This window comes from Lithobates pipiens, unplaced genomic scaffold (genome assembly GCF_037356315.1).
Source record: "Lithobates pipiens isolate NorthernLeopardFrog02 unplaced genomic scaffold, aLitPip1_a1.2 Scaffold_13, whole genome shotgun sequence".
Taxonomy (NCBI): domain Eukaryota; kingdom Metazoa; phylum Chordata; class Amphibia; order Anura; family Ranidae; genus Lithobates; species Lithobates pipiens.
Genome location: NW_027507718.1, coordinates 541315788 through 541335773, shown reverse-complemented (window position 1 = coordinate 541335773; position 19986 = coordinate 541315788). Strand labels below are relative to the sequence as shown.

The window sequence follows — 19986 nt, the reverse complement described above, 5'->3', positions numbered from 1 at the left end:
AACTTCCGGGATAGTCATCTCCTCTTCCACATAAAACATCACATCCAGTTTGGTCTCAGGCTGACTCCTGATAAGCCCGCGAAGGTCATTGCAGGTTGCTTGGGTTAAGCCGCAGGTGAACCTTTTCAGAAAGAGAGAAGATAGGTTACTTTCCCTCCATGATATCCGGACCCATCTCCAGCCACCGATATCTTCATTTCAACAAAGAAAAAATTTGACACCTCGGCTCCTGCCGGAGGCGACCCAAATGTCGGAGTCCCTCACACGGGTCTTATTCCAGAGCCCTGATCATTAACCACTTCCCACCCAACCTATTGTCCAATGACAGCTGGGACATTCAACATTTCGGGTGGACGTCATATGATGTTCTCCCAGGAACGTGCCTTGCCTGCACCCCACGGGCAGCACAATCTATCACCGGCTGTGCCCACTGGCTATCTCCCAGCACAATCCCCACCCCGGCGAAAAAAAATCCCCCTCCTTAATACAAATGCTCTACCCTTCAAATTTCCCCTCCGAGCACAAATCTTCTCCTCCAAATCCCCCCCTCCCAGCACAAATTTCCCTTCCCCAATACCCTATCCAAGCACAAATCCCCCCTGTCATGGTTATGCAGTGATCTTCCTGTGTTTGCTTACCTCCCCTCATGTGTTCAGACTAAGAGGTCAGCCACTTCCACCTGGTGGTTTTTATAACCTCTCCTCTAAGCACGGCTCCACCCCAGGCCCTATCAGGGAGCCCTATATTAACCTGTGCACTGCAAGCCAATAGTGCTGATCAACAATTGTGTATTCCTTTGTGTGTTCAGCTTCCTGTTGCCTGCCGTGTGCTCTGCTGTTATTCCGTTACCGACTTTGGCGTGTCCTTGACCATCCCTGTTTGCCTGTGATCCTGACCTTTTGGCGTGTCCCTGTCTATTTCTGTCTGCTTGTGGCCCCGACCTTGGCTTTGTCCCTCACCATCCCTATCCTCCTGTTGCCTACTGTGGGTGTGAGCTGGGGGACCCTGGGGGTCGCGACCTGGAGCCAGTTGCAGCCAAGTCCATCCTCACCACTCGAGGCGCTGGTGAACACCTGCTGGCTCTTAGACTCCACGCCCCAGGGAATCTTACGCTCTAACCCCGGTGGGACCTGTCTCCCGTCCGCAGCAGTCAGTCGTAGGGTCCACAACCTTGCGGTGCACTCCTGATCCCTACGGTGTGCATCTGTCACCTCGCCTCAAGGTGACCTGACACCCCCCCCCCCCATTCCCCCTCCTAACACAAATGCACCCCAATCATCTCTACTCGCACAAACAAATCCCCTCCCCCTCCCCCTCCCCCCATTTTATCTTTCCTAGTACAAACCCCCAAATCCTCTTCCCCCATCTCCCCTCTCAACACACATCCCCCCTAAAATCCCAACTCCTAGCACACCTCCCCAAATTTCCCCTCCTAGAACAATTGGTGCCTCCTGCGATCCCCCCCAATCCCCCTACAAACTCCCCTCCCCTCGATCTTTGTGGTGCTCCCCCAACCTCACATGATATCACAGTTCCCAGGGCAGCCACCGCTCCTGCCCACCTCTGCTGCCGGTGCCACGTGATCACTGTGACCAATCACAGCAGATCACATGGCAATTCTACGCCATGCATGGCTTCCTTTCATGCCGTTCATTGGATACACTTGTGTTGCTAGCTGCGATTGGTCACAGCGATCACATGGTACCGGCAGCAGAAGTAGGGCACCAAGACAATGCAGACGCCCACAAAATGACCCAATTTTGGAAAGCAAAGACCCCAACGTAAAATCTATGAGGCACAATGAGTCTTTTGGACATGTCATTTTTTTCCACAAGTTTTTGGAAAATGTGGAAAAAAAAAAGGAAACATTTTTACACAAAGTTGCCACTTTAAAAGATATTTCCAACACACAGAATGTACATAGCAAAAATGACACCCCAAAATACATTCCGCTACTCCTCCTGAGTATGGTGATACCACATTTCTCACAGCCTGGCCACATAGAGAGAGGCCCAACATCCAAGGAGCACCGTCAGTTGTTCCAGGGGCATAAATTACACATCTAATTTCCTGACTACCTATCACACTTTTGTGAGGCACTGTATGGAAATGATGGGCACGGTGATGGCACTGATTTGGCACAGATAAGCACTGATGTGGAATGCATGTGGCACGGATGAGGCACGGATGAGGCACGGATGAGGCATGGATGTGGCACGGATGAGGCATGGATGTGGCACGAATGAGGCATGGATGTGGCACAGATGAGGCATGGATGTGGCACGGATGAGGCATGGATGTGACAAAGATGAGGCACGGATGAGGCACGGATGAGGCACGGATGAGGCATGGATGTGGCACGGATGAGGCATGGATGTGACAAAGATGAGGCATGGATGTGGCACGGATGAGGCATGGATGTGGCACGAATGAGGCATGGATGTGGCACAAATGAGGCATGGATGTGGCACGGATGAGGCATGGATGTGACAAAGATGAGGCATGGATGTGGCACAGATGAGGCATGGATGTGGCACGGATGAGGCATGGATGTGGCAAAAAGGAGGCGTGGATGTGGCACAGATGAGGCATGGATGAGCACAGATGTGACATGGACGAGACATGGATGTGGCATGGATGAGCACAAATGTGGCATGGATGAGCACGGATGAGGCACAGATGAGCACTGATGTGGCACGGATGAGCACTGATCTGGCACGGATGAGGCATGGATGAGCAATGATGTGGCATGGATGGGTACAGATGAGGCATGGATGGGCACAGGTGAGTTATGGATGTGACATGGATGGGCACAGATGAGGCACAGATGAGCGCTGATTTGGCATGGATGAGCAGTGATGAGGCATGGATGAGTGCTTATTTGGCATGGATGACTGCTGATTTGGCATGGATGACCACTGATGTGGCATTGATGAGCACTGATGTGGCACAGATGTGGCATGGATGAGCACTGATGTGGCACGGATGAGCACTGATGTGGTACGGATGTGGCATGGATGAACACGGATGAGGCATGGATGGGCACAGGTGAGTTATGGATGTGGCATGGATGAGGCATGGACGGGCACAGGTGAGTTATGGATGTGGCATGGATGAGGCATGGATGGGCACAGGTGAGTTATGGATGTGGCATGGATGAGGCATGGATGGGCACAGGTGAGTTATGGATGTGGCATGGATGAGCATTAATGTGGCATGGATGGGCACAGATGAGGCATGGATGGGCACAGGTGAGTTATGGATGTGGCATGGATGAGGCATGGACGGGCACAGGTGAGTTATGGATGTGGCATGGATGAGGCATGGATGGGCACAGGTGAGTTATGGATGTGGCATGGATGAGGCATGGATGGGCACAGGTGAGTTATGGATGTGGCATGGATGAGGCATGGATGGGCACAGGTGAGTTATGGATGTGGCATGGATGAGGCATGGATGGGCACAGGTGAGTTATGGATGTGGCATGGATGAGCATTAATGTGGCATGGATGGGCACAGATGAGGCATGGATGGGGCATGGATGAGCATGGATGAGTTATGGATGTGGCACAGATTAGCATTAATGTGGCATGGAAATTGTCCAAAATTTCTTGGTATGCTCACTGGAACTAAGGGGCCAAGCCCAACCCCTGAAAAACAACCCCACACCATAATCCCCCCTCCACCAAATGATTTGGACCAGTGCACAAAGCAAGGTCCATAAAAGACATGGATGAGCGAGTTTGGGGTGGAGGAACTTGACTGGCCTGCACAGAGTCCTGACCTCAACCCGATAGAACACCTTTGGGGATGAATTAGAGCAGAGACTGAGATACAGACCTTCTCGTCCAACATCAGTGCCTGACCTCACAAATGTCCTTCTGGAAGAACGATCAAACATTCCCATAGACACCCTCCTAAACCTTGTGGACGGCCTTCTCAGAAGAGGTGAATCTGTTATAGCCGCAAAGGGCGGGGACAACTCAATATTGAACCCTACGGACTAAGACTTGGATGCCATTAAAGTTCATGTGTGTGTAAAGGCAGGTGTCCCAATACTTTTGGTAATATAGAATATATAATGTTTGGGGGGGGGGGGGTGTTCCAAGTCATTTTCTAGCAAAAAAAAAATGCTGATTTAAAAAACGGGGTAAACAGAAAAGGCGGGATCGGCAATAATTCTCACCTGAGCTCCTGCAGAGGAGAGTGGGGATGTCGGAGTCCCTCACACAGAAGGGTCACATCGGAATCCTGCAGACGGGGTGAGAGTAGGAGAAGTTTCTTCAGAGACCCGGGTGTAAGAATTAGAGAGCGGAGCCCCTCACACGACAACGAGGACTTCTCATAACATGTGAACCTGAAGAGACACAACAAACCACATAAGAGCTCATTTATATTCCAACGCCATCGCCCCCGGACTTCACTCCGAATAATACAATTACTACAAGAAAGTAGATTTCATAGAGGAAGGAGGGATATCACCGCTCCAGGCAGGTCAGATTGGAAGTGAACCTCTCCTCTAGTTTGGAAGCCACAGGTGCCGGAAATGCATATAGCACCGAAAATTTGAGAAAAATGCTGGATAGCCGCACTCTAAAGAAATAGCCTTTATTCCTCAAAAGGAATCAAAAATAATAGAGACAGATGAGCCGACGCGTTTCAAACAGTGCTTAATCACAATGATTAACCGGTTCCCGCTGATGTACGTCGGCAGAATGGGCACGGGCAGGCATATTGGCGTAAAGGTATGTCCAATCCTCAATGCCGCCCTGCCGCGGACTCGATCGCCGCAAGCATGCCCGCGATCGTCTCACAGGGCGGCTGAATGGAGGAAATGCCGTGTAAACAGCATTTCTCCATTCTGCCTAGCAACTAGTGACGCTGATCTCTGCTCCATGTGATTGGAGCAGAGATCAGTGTTCACTAAATGAAAGCCCAACCCCCCCCCCCCCACAGTTAGTAACACACCCCTAGGAACACTTAACCCCCTACACTGCCACCCACTGGTTAACCCCTTCACTGCCAGTGTCATTTACACAGGAATCACTGCATTTGTATAGCACTGATTGCTGTATAAATGACAATGGTCCCAAAAATGTGTCAAAAATGTTTGATGTGTCCCCCACAATGTCGCAGTCACAATAAAAATCACTGATCGCATTACTAGTAAAAAAAAATAATAATAAAATAATAAAAAAATTATTAATAAAAATGCCATAAAACTATCCCCTATTTTGTAAACGCTATAACTTTTGCGCAAACCAATCAATAATCGCTTATTGCGATTTTTTTTACCAAAAATATGTAGAAGAATACGTATCGGCCTAAACTGAGGGGAACAAAAATGTTTTTTTATATATTTTTGGGGGATATTTATTATAACAAAAAGTCAAAAATAATGCGTTTTTTTTTCAAAATTGTCGCTCTATTTTTGTTTATAGCGCAAAAAATAAAAACCGCAGGAGGTGATCAAATACCACCAAAAATAAGCTCTATTTGTGGGGAAAAAAAGGACGTCAATTTTGTTTGGGAGCCACGTCGCACGACCGCGCAATTGTCAGTTAAAGCGACACAGCGCCGAATGGCAAAAAGTGGTCTGGTCTTTGACCAGCAAAATGGTCCGGGGTCTGTAAGTGGTTAAGCACTGTTAGATAGTGTGAAACGCGTCAACTCTTCTGTCCGTTCTGCTGTGACATGATTTTTTGTTTTTTTTATTACTTTGAGCAATAAAGGCTATTTTTTGAAGAATGGTCAAACATTCCCATAGACACCCTCCTAAACCTTGTGGACGGCCTTCCCAGAAGAGGTGAAGCTGTTATAGCTGCAAAGGGCGGAGCCAACTCAATATTGAACCCTCCGGACTAAGACTGGGATGCAGGGGCGTAACTATAGGGGGTGCAGCAGTCGCGACCGCAACTGGGCCCTGTGATGCAGGGGGCCCATGCAGCCCCCTCTACATATGGCCGGCAGCAGCATAGGCAGCTAGGGGTACCAGTGCACCATGCACATGGGTGGCTGGAGGTGGAGGGTGACTAGCAGAGCTCCATGCTCGACTATCGCACTGGCTGCTCTTTAGTTGTGCATTCCCCGCATGACCTGTGTCCTCGGCCGGCTCCTCAGAGTACCCCTCTTCTGCTCCAAGCATTGCCGCTTAGTCCGATGTCTGTTCTCCCCAGCCAGACACACCATTACATACCCCCTCAATCTCCCCCTGGGGACAAGGGCCCCTTCTCACATGGGGACAGGGATCCCCATCTCCCCTGGGGACAGGGACCCCTTCTCACCTGGGGCAGTAACTTCATCTGCCCTGGAGAAAAGGACCTCATCTCTTCTGGGGACGGAGACCCCATCCTGCCTAGGGAAAGTCCCCCAATGGGGCACCTAAAAATAAAAAAGATATTGGGACAGGCGGATAATTTGGTGGAAGACCATTTTTGATGTTAGGTTTTGGACTTTAATATTACATTTTATAGCCAAGGTTTGTGGGTTGCGCAACATCCTTTGCTGCATTACAACTTTTGAATGAAATTAGCGGAAATCCAGGCCATCCTTTTTACCAAAATAGGTGTCTGTGCTTGACTGTATATATATATATATATCCACACGTACGCACACAGCATGTATACACATTATATGTATTATGTACTTCCAACTATACAAATACCCAAAGAAGATACAACCGAGTCACATTCCGAGTACGAAAGCCTAATGCTGGTCTCCCATTATTGCTATGAAGGCCTTGGGCGGCTCAAGTCAATTCATCAATTTTAAACGAGGAGAGGAAATACTTACTGAAGCACTGAGCACTTTCGGAGGAACGGAGACAACGCCTGGAGGTCCTCCAGTCCCATCTTCCAGCACTTAAATGATATTTGGTGAATCTCATTTCTGGTTTTCAAGCAGTAGGCCAGCTGCCGAATGCAGTTCACTCTTCCCAACAGCCGAAAGGTCAAACTCCTGGTGCGAGACATCAGCGTCCTGACGAAGCCCTCGTCCTGCATCTCGTACAAGCAGCAGATGAGCTCGTTATAGAAGCATACGTCATCGGGGGCAAGCCAGCTCAACATGGCAGACGTAGCTCGGAACGAAATGTCGCACCCTGTGATTTTGGACAGCTCCTTCCCCTGGTTATTGTCCGTGAGTCCATACAGAAACTGGACCATTAATGGTAAATGGGGGCTATTAATGCACATTTCAGTCATAGATTTCCCAAAATACTGATCGGGGTGGGAAAGAACCGTGTCGGCTGTAGGGTTGCCATTGGACGGTTCGTCTTCCAGCACATAATGCAAAGCGGCAAAGAACTCCTGGACGGTCAGGTGGATGAAGCTGTAGCAGGTGCTTATTTCGATGTCCTGGTGAATAATGCTCTCGTTCAGAAATACGGAATCCATCTCTGTCATGGAGAGCCCATGTCTTCTCAGATCCGACTCCTCAAAGAGAATTTTCTTCTTGAAAACCCCTTCGTTGGCTAAAGTGCACACCTTCCTTAGACACGTCGCCACCGGCTGCTTTCTGCTGTGATATTTTGTTAAGCCCTTGAGGTAGAGGATGTAGATGGAGGTGGTTGTTCTACACTGGATGAGGTCAAAGTCCTTTTTTATCTCTTGTTCCATCACAGTACACACAATCCAGCACGTGATCGGGATGGCGCACATGGTAAATACAATGTCGTTCTCTTTAATTATTCCAAGAACCTTCTCTGCAACATCTTTATCTCTAAAGAACTTGTAAACATATTCTTCCCGCTCCTTCCCCGTGAATCCTAAAGCTTCTACATAGCGTGGATCTTCGATAAGGTCATCCAATTTCTCCAAGGCAAATGATCTGGTGGTGATAATCATAGACGCTTCGCACAGGACTTGTTTTTTCAGTAAACTCCTCAGAATGACGTTTAGGTGAGTTTCCTGAAAAGGGTCTTCACAAACCTCAGACTGATCCTCCAACGAGCACCTGAGCTCATCCAGACCATCAATGATAAAGAGCAAGTTTTCGGAATCACTCAAAATGGCCTTCATGACTTCCTCTTCATACGGCAGCCTACAGATTCTGGATATAAGCCTAGCTAGGCTTATGCGGCCAGTAAGGTTGTTGAGTTCTCTACAGCTCAAACAAAACAGCAGACGGAACTTGTCTTGGTAGAGATTCCCAGAGGCCCAATCCAGCATGATCTTCTGGCAGGTCATCGTCTTTCCGATCCCGGCAGGCCCTTCTAGAACCACGATCTTGGGAGTAACGCCATCTTCATTGGGATTAAACAGATCCTGAGGTGTGGTTGGGGAGTGCTCACCGGAAGAAGATCTGTCGTTCAGTAGATGAAGATGTCTTCTACCCAAATATTGTATTTCATGCTCTCTCCTTTGTTTATGTTGATTGTCTTTTATCAGTAGGATTTGTGTATATATTTTGTCTAGACTAACGTACTCCCCTCTACAAGAGTTATACGCTTTGAAACGTTGGTATCTCTGTCTTGTAGACATCATGTATTTCGTTCTTGAGTCTAAGGTTAGAAATATAAAAGAGTTAAGAAAAAAAAGCATATAAAGAAAATACAGATTCTAAAGTTGATAGGTGTGGGGGGCAACATTGCTGCCTGACCTCCTTGTGAGGCCCAATACTGAGAGATCGTCAACCCCCAAAAAAATGTAATCCAAAGAGTAGACAAAAGCCAATGGGCGTTCTAGGATGACTAGACAGCGTCCCATGAAAATTGGACATAATGTCCCAATATTTATGCATAAAATCACAGTGGAATTGGTCAGAAGTAAGAATGTCAATGCGTTTTACGGCCAGTGGCGCTTCTTCAAGACTTCCAATTTAAGTTGCACAGACTTAACCCCAAAGCTGCTGGGGAGAGAGCCAACCAGGTGGCTAACAATTAACCCCTTAATTTCCAGATACCTCTGCCATGTACAACTTAAAGCACCCAACGAGGGACAAGAAAGAGGATGGGGTGATTGTCAGTGGGGGTGGGGCAGTAGTTAGGGTGCTGGGGGTCTGTCAGCGGGGGAAGGGGGCTTTTCAAATAGTAATGCAGACCGATGAGCACATGCAGAGGTACAACTGAAATGCCCAGAAGGGTAGCGGGCCTTCAGGCTGAAAACCTCTCCTCCTGGACAAGAACCAAGCCGCCACAGGCCTCAGACTATTCATGCACTCCCTGGCCACCTACTGGGCACCCTTCCAGATAGTAATGCAGACTGTGATATTATGAATCCCATCTACATTAGAGACCCCTCGTCACTCCCCCAGACTGACACCCCTCATCTTCAACTACTGACCCCCACCTTCCAAATACAGACACCCAACTATCAACCCCCCCCCCAACACTGACCTTCCCACTCTCCACACCGATTGCTAGAAATGAAAGGTGCAAAATAACGAACAAACTTTAAGTAGTGGCTGCTGGTTACTTAGAAAAAGGTGCCCAGTCATTAAGGAGTTAATTGTAATCCTCCCATTCGGGTCCCTCTCCAGCAGCTGTGGGATTAAATCTGCTTCTATCTGTGACACGTTCACTGCCCTGTCGACGCCATCCACTGCTCTACCAACACCGTCCACTGCCCTACCGACACCATCCACTGCCCTGCCGACACCGTCCACTGCCCTACCGATACCATCCTCTGCCCTGCCGACACCATCCACTGCCCTACTGACACGTCCACTGCCCTACCAACACCGTCCACTGCCCTGCCGACACCGTCCACTGCCCTACCGATACCATTCACTGCCTACCAACACCATCCACTGCCCTACCGACACTGTCCACTGCCCTACCGACACCATCCACTGCCTTGCCGACACCGTCCACTGCCCTACCGATACCATCCTCTGCCCTGCCGACACCATCCACTGCCCTACTGACACGTCCACTGCCCTACCGACACCGTCCACTGCCCTGCTGACACCGTCCACTGCCCTACCGATACCATCCACTGCCTACCGACTTTGTCCACTGCCCTGCCGACACCGTCCACTGCCCTACCGACACCATCCACTGCCCTGCCGACACTGTCCACTGCCCTACCGATACCATCCACTGCCCTGCAGACACCGTCCACTGCCCTACCGATACCATCCACTGCCTACCAACACCATCCACTGCCCTACCGACACTGTCCACTGCCCTACCGACACCATCCACTGCCCTACCGATACCATCCTCTGCCCTGCCGACACCATCCACTGCCCTACTGACACGTCCACTGCCCTGCCGACACCATCCACTGCCCTACCGATACCATCCTCTGCCCTGCCGACACCATCCACTGCCCTACTGACACGTCCACTGCCCTACCGACACCGTCCACTGCCCTGCCGACACCGTCCACTGCCCTACCGATACCATCCACTGCCTACCGACTTCGTCCACTGCCCTGCCGACACCGTCCACTGCCCTGCCGACACTGTCAACTGCCCTACCGACACCATCCACTGCCCTGCCGACACCATCCACTGCCCTGCCGACACCGTCCACTGCCCTACCGACACTGTCCACTGCCCTACCGACACCATCCACTGCCCTGCCGACACCATCCACTGCCCTGCCGACACTGTCCACTGCCCTACCGACACCATCCACTGCCCTGCCGACACCATCCACTGCCCTGCCGACACTGTCCACTGCCCTACCGACACCATCCACTGCCCTGCCGACACCATCCACTGCCCTGCCGACACCATCCACTGCCCTACTGACACATCCACTGCCCTACCGACACCGTCCACTGCCCTGCCGACACCGTCCACTGCCCTACCGATACCATCCACTGCCTACCGACTTCGTCCACTGCCCTGCCGACACCGTCCACTGCCCTGCCGACACTGTCCACTGCCCTACCGACACCATCCACTGCCCTGCCGACACCGTCCACTGCCCTACCGATACCATCCACTGCCCTACTGACACGTCCACTGCCCTATCGACACCATCCACTGCCCTGCCGACACCATCCACTGCCCTGCCGACACCGTCCACTGCCCTACCGATACCATCCACTGCCTACCAACACCGTCCACTGCCCTGCCGACACCGTCCACTGCCCTACCGACACCATGCACTGCCCTACTGACACCATCCACTGCTCTACTGACACCATCCACTGCTCTACTGACACCGTCCACTGCTCTACTGACACCATCCACTGCTCTACTGACACCGTCCACTGCTCTACTGACACGCCCCAACTTGAGCAAGCACTGTGTCGTGGATATTCTACCACACACCTCTTTCCAAACAGGAAGTTTTCCACTACCTAACAGGTCTCAACCAGCGTCAGTCTGCCCCAGTCAGCTCTTTACAGTGGCCTGCGGGAGTGCCAAAACTGGGAGACTCTTATGACAATACAATAAAATACATCTTATGAAATTTTCACAACAACTGGCACTGATGCCCAAGGGATAGTAGCAGCATGCAGTCACTAGGATCCCACAAACAGGTCTGTACTCCATGGATACTTGGATGCTTCCATCCAATATCAGCCAGACATTTCTCCTGTTAACTCTCCAGACCAGTTCCTCAGTGAAATCCCTTAATCAGTTCCAGCAAGATTCAGTAGCACAGGCCTCCCAGTCATAGCATAGCTGAAACCTTGATGAGCACAAGAACGCAAGAACAGCCCCCCCCCCCAGTTCTACCATAGTCAGAACCTTGATGAGCACAACAGTCCCCCGTCCCGTCCCCCCAGCTCTACCATAGTCGGAATCTTGATGAGCACAACAGTCCCCCGTCCCGTCCCCCCAGCTCTACCATAGTCGGAACCTTGATGAGCACATGCAGAGTTACACCTGAAATTCCCAGAAGGGTAGCAGCCATTCAGGCTGAAAACTTCTCCTCCTGCACAAGAACCAAGCTGCCCCAAGGACTCAGATTATTTATGCACTCCCCGGCCACCTACTGGGCACCCTCCTCCGGGGTTGGGTTGAGACCACATAAATATGCAGGCTGTGAATTTGACTTTTCAAGTCCACTACTTTCCAGAATCTTCCAGAAGGCAGGGAGGGGGAAGTAATCAAGACCTACAACCAGTTAAACCCAGAACAGTCCAAGCTAATCTTAAGCTGCTCCACTAATTACAGGGGAGCCAAAAAAAACGAAATTTGTCTAACCTAATTATTAGCCTATCTGCGTTGTAGCATGATATGAAATTTGAAAGAAGCAAATAAAAGATGACTGTATTATATGCTGGCTCCATGACTAGAGGAGTCCTCTCCTGATGCCGCGTACACACGACCGGACTTTGACGGACTAGGTCCGACGGTCTTCCCGATAGACTTTCGGTGGAGTTCCGACGGACTTTCCAAATGAATGGACTTGGCCACACACAATCACACCAAAGTCCAATGGATTGGAACGTGATGACGTACGACCGGACTAGAATAAGGAAGTTCATAGCCTGTAGCCAATAGCTGCCCTTGCGTCGGTTTTTGTCCATCGGAACAGCACACAGACAACCGGATTTCTCGATAGGAACTGGGTCCGAAAAAATTTGAAACATTTTCTATTTCTAAAGTCCGTCAGAATTTTGGGAAGCAAAGGTCCGATGGAGCCCCACACACGATCGGATTCGCTCCGTCGGACCTTTGCTGTTGCGAAGTCCGGTCGCGTGTACGCGGCATTAGTGCTTCACAGACATGTCGTTGCAGTTCCGACTTATCGGAATCCTGTATATTGTACACACCTCTGATTTGGTCATCAGATTCCGTCTTCAGTTTCTCTAAATAAAAGACAATTTTCACAGACAGGAGAAAATTATTTTTTTGATGTACACTTTAAAAAATGTTAAAAGGTGATGAAATCGTATTAGCAAAGTCATATCTGAAGATGAGGGAATTCTTTTATGTGAAGAGTCCTTCTGCATTAGTAACATGACAAATTAGATCAAGAACTGAGGGAAGTGCTACAACGTAGAAGGAACCCCCTTGGCTGACCATCACTCGTTGCCTATTTTGGGTCTGGAGACATGAATGAATCTTATGGGGGGTCACGTGGCCGGAATCACCAATTAAGTGGATGCATGGAAATGTTGCTCACTAATCGAGAGCTTCTTGACAACTTGCAGTACATTTGGTGCCCCTAATGCCGCGTACACACGTAGCCGACTATCCGGCGGACTTAGAGGATGCTGGGACTGTGACATCATAATAGGCGGGGGACATCATCCGGTGATGTCCCTATATAAGTCGACGCGCGCCCGGTCCCCGTCATTGTGAGCGGAGGCAGCGACGAGGCAACATCTGAAGAGAAGAACAGAAGGCGGCGACGACGACAGCGGCGACAGAAGACCGGGCCACCGCCTGTAAAAGAGCTATAAGAAGGCGCGGTGGCCCGGCAAGAAGAACAGAAGAGGGGGACAAGACCCCCAAAGTCAGAAGAAGAGGCCGCGGCGGCGAGGAATAAAGCCGGGCTCCTCCGCTAGCAAAAGAGCTAGAAGAAGATAGCGGAGGAGTCCGGCAAGAAGACCCCCGAAGACGGAAGACCCCCCGGAGCTGTGCAATAAACTATTTTAACCCTTGTGTGTTGTGTTTTTTTTAAACTTTTTTTTACAGGTGAATGGGTAGGGGTACATTGCACCCCATACTCATTCACATAGGGTGGGGGGGGCCGGTATCCGGGGGCCCCCTTATTAAAGGGGGCTGCCGGATTCCGATAAGCCCCCCCGTCCGCAGACCCCGACAACCAACAGCCAGGGTTGTCAGGAAGAGGCCCTTGTCCTCATCAACATGGGGACAAGGTGCTTTGGAGTGGGGGGGGCGCACGGCCCCCCCTTCCCCAAGGCACCCCCCATGTTGAGGGCACGCGGCCTGGTACGGCTCAGGAGGGGGGGGCGCTCGGCCCCCCCCCCTTTCCTGGCCGGCTGGGTAGCGTGCTCGGACAAGGGTCTGATGTGGACCTGGGGGGGACCCCCACGCCGATTTTTTTCGGCGTTGGGGTTCCCCTTTAACTCCATACCAGGTGGCCAGTGACGCATCCTTCGCGGGCCCTGCCTACCTGGAGACGTGCTCAAAATGAGCGGACTTTTCTCCGGACGGGAAAAGTCCGTTCATTTCAAAAAAAGAAATGCAAGTCCGGCGGGAAGATTGGAGTGCAAAACTACTTTCTAAGTCCGCCGTACTTTCAGGTAAAAAAAAGTCCGCCGGAGCCTACACACGGGGGGATTGTCCGGCGGACTTGAGTTTGCCGGACTTTTCCACCCGATTGTTTGATCATGTGTACGCGCCATTAATGTCACCTGGCAAACTGCATTTAGATCAAGGCATGGATCGTCACAGCAAACCAACACTTTGACATTCTTCTAATTACGAAGAACAGCATCCGTCATGTTGAGTTTACTGCCAAGATGGACTATGCAAACCCAAAGATCAGAGATGGGGGGTGCAATGGAGAGAAGGTATGGATGGCTCAGTTCATGATTCAACACATCTGTTAATTTGATTATGACACTTCTTTCCATACCTTCAGATGAACATAGAGGAACACCAGATTATTGGGGAAATCTGAAGACCTGCTAAATTCAAAGCCCTTGTATATCATGAACTCCAATTAGAGATGAGCTAAAGGTTGTCTTCAGACCGAACCTTCAGAAAAGTGCATGAACATTTACCCATTCAGAGGGAACCCCAACATAATGTATCTCCACGGTATTGCTAACGCTCTTATACATGTCAGGATGCCGGTGTCAGTGGTTGTTGAGGACGCCCATGGGATAAGACATCGCCAAATCCTATAAAGTGGCACCCCCAGACTCATTTACTTGCACAGCTGGGTATTACGGGATATCTGGGGGGGGGGGGCCCTATCCTAAGGAAAGCTTCTAAATTCCTACAAAGTCCTTCTGCACTCCCACATCTACCGGGCCATGGTTGTGATGAAGAGTCCCTTGTGCTCATCAACCTGGTCTCCCTCCCTATTGTAAGGGCATGTGGCCTGGTCAGGTTGGGGGGGCAGCCTGCCAGGCTACATGCTTGGATTAAAAATCTGGTATGGATTTGAGATGGACCTTGCTCCATTTTTTTTTTCACTGGGTTATACCTACAAACCCTACCAGATCCAAAAGGGTCTTGTAAATATTTTGGGGAACCCCCGTGAATTTTTTATTATTTTTATTTTTTTTTGCAAGGAGGAGCTCTTTACAATCCAAACCGGGTCCAGAGGGTCTCATTTTGATTTTGGGAGGGATCTTAAATCATTTTTATTTTATATATATATATTCCAAAAGCGGGGGGGGGGGGCCTTAACTCGTTTTTTTTTCTGAAAGCTGACAAATAATGAACTGGGGACCCCCATCTCCCCCGAAAATAGTTTTTTGTTTCTTTGTAAATGTCACTTAATGTACCACTTTTTTTCTCCTGCAATGGTTCAATACAACTCCCCCCCCCCCCCCCCCGGGTCGTTTTTAAGGCAGGGCAAAAGGGGCAGCTGCCCTGGGCCCTGTCATTGTTGTGGTGCCTCATACTTGCCAACTATCCTGGTTTAAGTTCCCTCATCCCTTGAGGTTTTAGTCCTGTACTGTCCCAATATCTCAGTGTGAAGTGCTGCTACTAATACTGCCCAGCTCTGTCCTATTGTTGTGGAAAGATGACTCACCTGCAGACCCTGTGTTTACATGTTTACATGTAAATTACAGCCATTCATATGTAAATAGGGGTGGTCGGCAGCATTGATATGTATATCATGCCCCCCTGAGGCCATATCCACAGTAATCTCTAGCAACCAATCAACAAGCAGAAATCATATGCTGTAACCTCTAGCAACTAATCAGTGAGCAATAATGTTCGCTGTAACCTCTAGCAACCAGTCAGTGAGCGGTAATAGTACACTGTAACCTCTGGCAACAAATCACAATAGCTGCCTGATCTGATTCAGTAAACTTATTTTGAGTTTAGCTGCTATTTATTGTATTTCTCGGAGCAGGCGGAGAACAAAACTGCATGGGGGGGGGGGGGGGGGGCCCAAGAAAAGTTTTGCCCAGGGCCCAATCAATATTAAAGACGGCCCTGCCCCCCCCCCCCCCCATGTACTTTTTGCCCATCCCTTGCCAATTACCCTTTAAAATTGCCAAAAATTGACTTCAGTGGGGTTCAGATCCAACAGCCAAACATTTGTTGTGTTGAATCAAAATTCCGCAAACCGAAAAACCCAGGTGTGTTCGACTCATCCCTAATGCCCAGGTACAAACGAGTGGATCCATCATCTCTATCTAAAGCCCCACACACACACTATCAGTTTTTCTGCTCAGATTTACCACAAACATATAATATGAGGTCAAACCTTAGGAGTTTCAATGTGTGTGCAATCAGGCCGGCCCTTCTACTACACGGTTTTGGTAAACCCGAAGACAAAACTCAGCAGAAAAACTGATAGTGTGTATGGGGGCTTAAGGTAAGTATTAGCAATCCGTTGGGATAAACCGAATGATCAGTCATGAACCACCAATACCCAGGCATGTACTGGCCATTGGGACTACCGGGAGTTTCCCGGTGGGCCGATGGCTCAGTGGGCCACTCTGATGTAACGGGGGCTGGTGATGGGACACTCTGATGTAAGGGGGCTGCTGTTGGGGGACACTGATGTAAGGGGGCTGCTGATGGGGGACACTGATGTAAGGGGGCTGCTGATGGGACACTCTGATGTAAGGGGGCTGCTGATGGGACACTCTGATGTAAGGGGGCTGCTGATGGGACACTCTGATGTAAGGGGGCTGCTGATGGGACACTCTGATGTAAGGGGGCTGCTGATGGGACACTCTGATGTAAGGGGGCTGGTGATGGGACACTCTGATGTAAGGGGGCTGGTGATGGGACACTCTGATGTAAGGTGCTGGTGATGGGACACTCTGATGTAAGGGGGCTGCTGATGGGACACTCTGATGTAAGGGGGTGCTGATGGGACACTCTGATGTAAGGGGGTGCTGATGGGACACTCTGATGTAAGGGGGTTGGTGATGGGACACTCTGATGTAAGGGGGATGGTGATGGGACACTCTGATGTAAGGGGGCTGGTGATGGGACACTCTGATGTAAGGTGCTGGTGATGGGACACTCTGATGTAAGGGGGCTGCTGATGGGACACTCTGATGTAAGGGGGTGCTGATGGGACACTCTGATGTAAGGGGGTTGGTGATGGGACACTCTGATGTAAGGGGGATGGTGATGGGACACTCTGATGTAAGGGGGCTGCTGATGGGACACTCTGATGTAAGGGGGTGCTGATGGGACACTCTGATGTAAGGGGGTGCTGATGGGACACTCTGATGTAAGGGGGTTGGTGATGGGACACTCTGATGTAAGGGGGATGGTGATGGGACACTCTGATGTAAGGTGGCTGCTGATGGGGGACACTGATGTAAGGGGGCTGCTGATGGGGAACACTGATGTAAGGGGGCTGCTGATAAGGACACTGATGTAAGGGGGCTGCCAATGGGGGACACTCTGTTGTAAGGGGGCTGCTGATGGGACACTCTGATGTAAGGGGGCTGCTGATGGGACACTCTGATGTAAGGGGGCTGCTGATGGGAAACACTGATGTAAGGGGGCTGTTGATGGGGACACTGATGTAAGGGGGCTGCCGATGGGGGACACTAATGTAAGGGGGCTGCTGATGGGGGACACTGATGTAAGGGGGCTGCTGATGGGGACACTGATGTAAGGGGGCTGCCGATGGGGGACACTAATGTAAGGGGGCTGCTGATGGGGGACACTGATGTAAGGGGGCTGCCGATGGGGGACACTGATGTAAGGGGGCTGCTGATGGGACACTCTGATGTAAGGGGGCTGCTGATGGGACACTCTGATGTAAGGGGGCTGCTGATGGGACACTCTGATGTAAGGGGGCTGCTGATGGGACACTCTGATGTAAGGGGGCTGCTGATGGGACACTCTGATGTAAGGGGGCTGGTGATGGGACACTCTGATGTAAGGGGGCTGGTGATGGGACACTCTGATGTAAGGTGCTGGTGATGGGACACTCTGATGTAAGGGGGCTGCTGATGGGACACTCTGATGTAAGGGGGTGCTGATGGGACACTCTGATGTAAGGGGGTGCTGATGGGACACTCTGATGTAAGGGGGTTGGTGATGGGACACTCTGATGTAAGGGGGATGGTGATGGGACACTCTGATGTAAGGGGGCTGGTGATGGGACACTCTGATGTAAGGTGCTGGTGATGGGACACTCTGATGTAAGGGGGCTGCTGATGGGACACTCTGATGTAAGGGGGTGCTGATGGGACACTCTGATGTAAGGGGGTTGGTGATGGGACACTCTGATGTAAGGGGGATGGTGATGGGACACTCTGATGTAAGGGGGCTGCTGATGGGACACTCTGATGTAAGGGGGTGCTGATGGGACACTCTGATGTAAGGGGGTGCTGATGGGACACTCTGATGTAAGGGGGTTGGTGATGGGACACTCTGATGTAAGGGGGATGGTGATGGGACACTCTGATGTAAGGTGGCTGCTGATGGGGGACACTGATGTAAGGGGGCTGCTGATGGGGAACACTGATGTAAGGGGGCTGCTGATAAGGACACTGATGTAAGGGGGCTGCCAATGGGGGACACTCTGTTGTAAGGGGGCTGCTGATGGGACACTCTGATGTAAGGGGGCTGCTGATGGGACACTCTGATGTAAGGGGGCTGCTGATGGGGAACACTGATGTAAGGGGGCTGTTGATGGGGACACTGATGTAAGGGGGCTGCCGATGGGGGACACTAATGTAAGGGGGCTGCTGATGGGGGACACTGATGTAAGGGGGCTGCTGATGGGGACACTGATGTAAGGGGGCTGCCGATGGGGGACACTAATGTAAGGGGGCTGCTGATGGGGGACACTGATGTAAGGGGGCTGCCGATGGGGGACACTGATGTAAGGGGGCTGCTGATGGGAGACACTCTGTTGTAAGGGGGCTGCTGATGGGGGACACTTTGTTGTAAGGGGGCTGCTGATGGGGGACACTCTGTTGTAAGGGGGCTGTTGATGGGACACTCTGATGCAAGGGAGTGCTGATGGGACACTCAAAATGTAAGTGGGCCGGTCTGGATGAAGTCCAGGGCCAAATTTCTGTCCCAGTCCAGCCCTGCCAATACCTAATCTGGTTTAAAGCCCATAGACTAGAATGTGGTGTGCACAAGTAAAAAAAGAGCTTTTCAGGTCCAATAAAATGCCTTGAAGGTTATTGAAAGATGGTACCTAATAGTGATGTTCCTGCGAGGTTTTTAGTGCCCCCGGGATTGCTGGTCTTCAGGGCTCTGAGAAGAGCGTCCTTGTCCGGGGTATTCCAGCCTCTGGTATATGTCAGCAGCCTCCTCATCTTTTCCTGGCTTGTGTTTTCAGCCTTCACAATGTCACACTGTTCCTGAGTCAGGAGGTCTTCTTGTAGTAGACGGTCCAACGCTGGATGCACCATAGTGATCTGCTGGACGAGCTTCTCCCGGTGCTGATCCACAAAGTGCTTCTCACCTTTATACCAATGCGGGAAGACGAACCATACTGATAGATCAGCCCTGAGGAACTGCAGTCCTAAAAAATACACCATTTACAAGTATTACTTACCGGAGGAGGCAGAGGCGGCCATCACTCGTACAAACTGCAAATCCAATGTAGAAACCTGCAAAATATTAGCAAAAAAATTTTGGAAGCCAAATGTTTTTCTAATGGATGGAAGAAAATAATGCAGCACAAGAGAAGTCTAGGAAGGCTAAATAGCTAAATGAAGAAGACAAAACAATTCAAGTTCCTAATGATGTAGACCCGGAGACGAGGATCTCCTCCATTGTCTGAAGAATTACCCCAGGTATATTTGCTCATGGAAATGGGAGGCATTAAATGTTGCGGGGGGGGGGGGGGGGGGGGGGTTAAGTGGAGCTCAGATGCCTCCATTGTAATATATTTTCTATTAAATAAATTATTAACCAATGTCAATGGTATGGTGATTCTGTGAACCATAGGACCCCCCCCCATTGGGTAGCCCTGTGAACCGTAGGAGT

The 19986-nt window shown here is 50.5% G+C and overlaps 1 protein-coding gene across 1 annotated transcript; it reads right to left on the bottom strand.

Annotated features, from left to right (window-relative positions):
• Nucleotides 1-3: 3 nt before the first annotated feature.
• On the bottom strand, nt 4-19630 carry LOC143975973 (NACHT, LRR and PYD domains-containing protein 3-like; the record flags this gene model as incomplete). The annotated part of the gene is made up of 6 exons (XM_077478501.1): nt 19553-19630; nt 19190-19459; nt 12681-12716; nt 6793-8500; nt 4187-4357; nt 4-121 (listed from the first exon to the last, which is right to left on the bottom strand). Coding segments are annotated over exons 1-6 (2325 nt in total), but the record flags the coding sequence as incomplete, so codon positions are not given.
• Nucleotides 19631-19986: the final 356 nt, after the last annotated feature.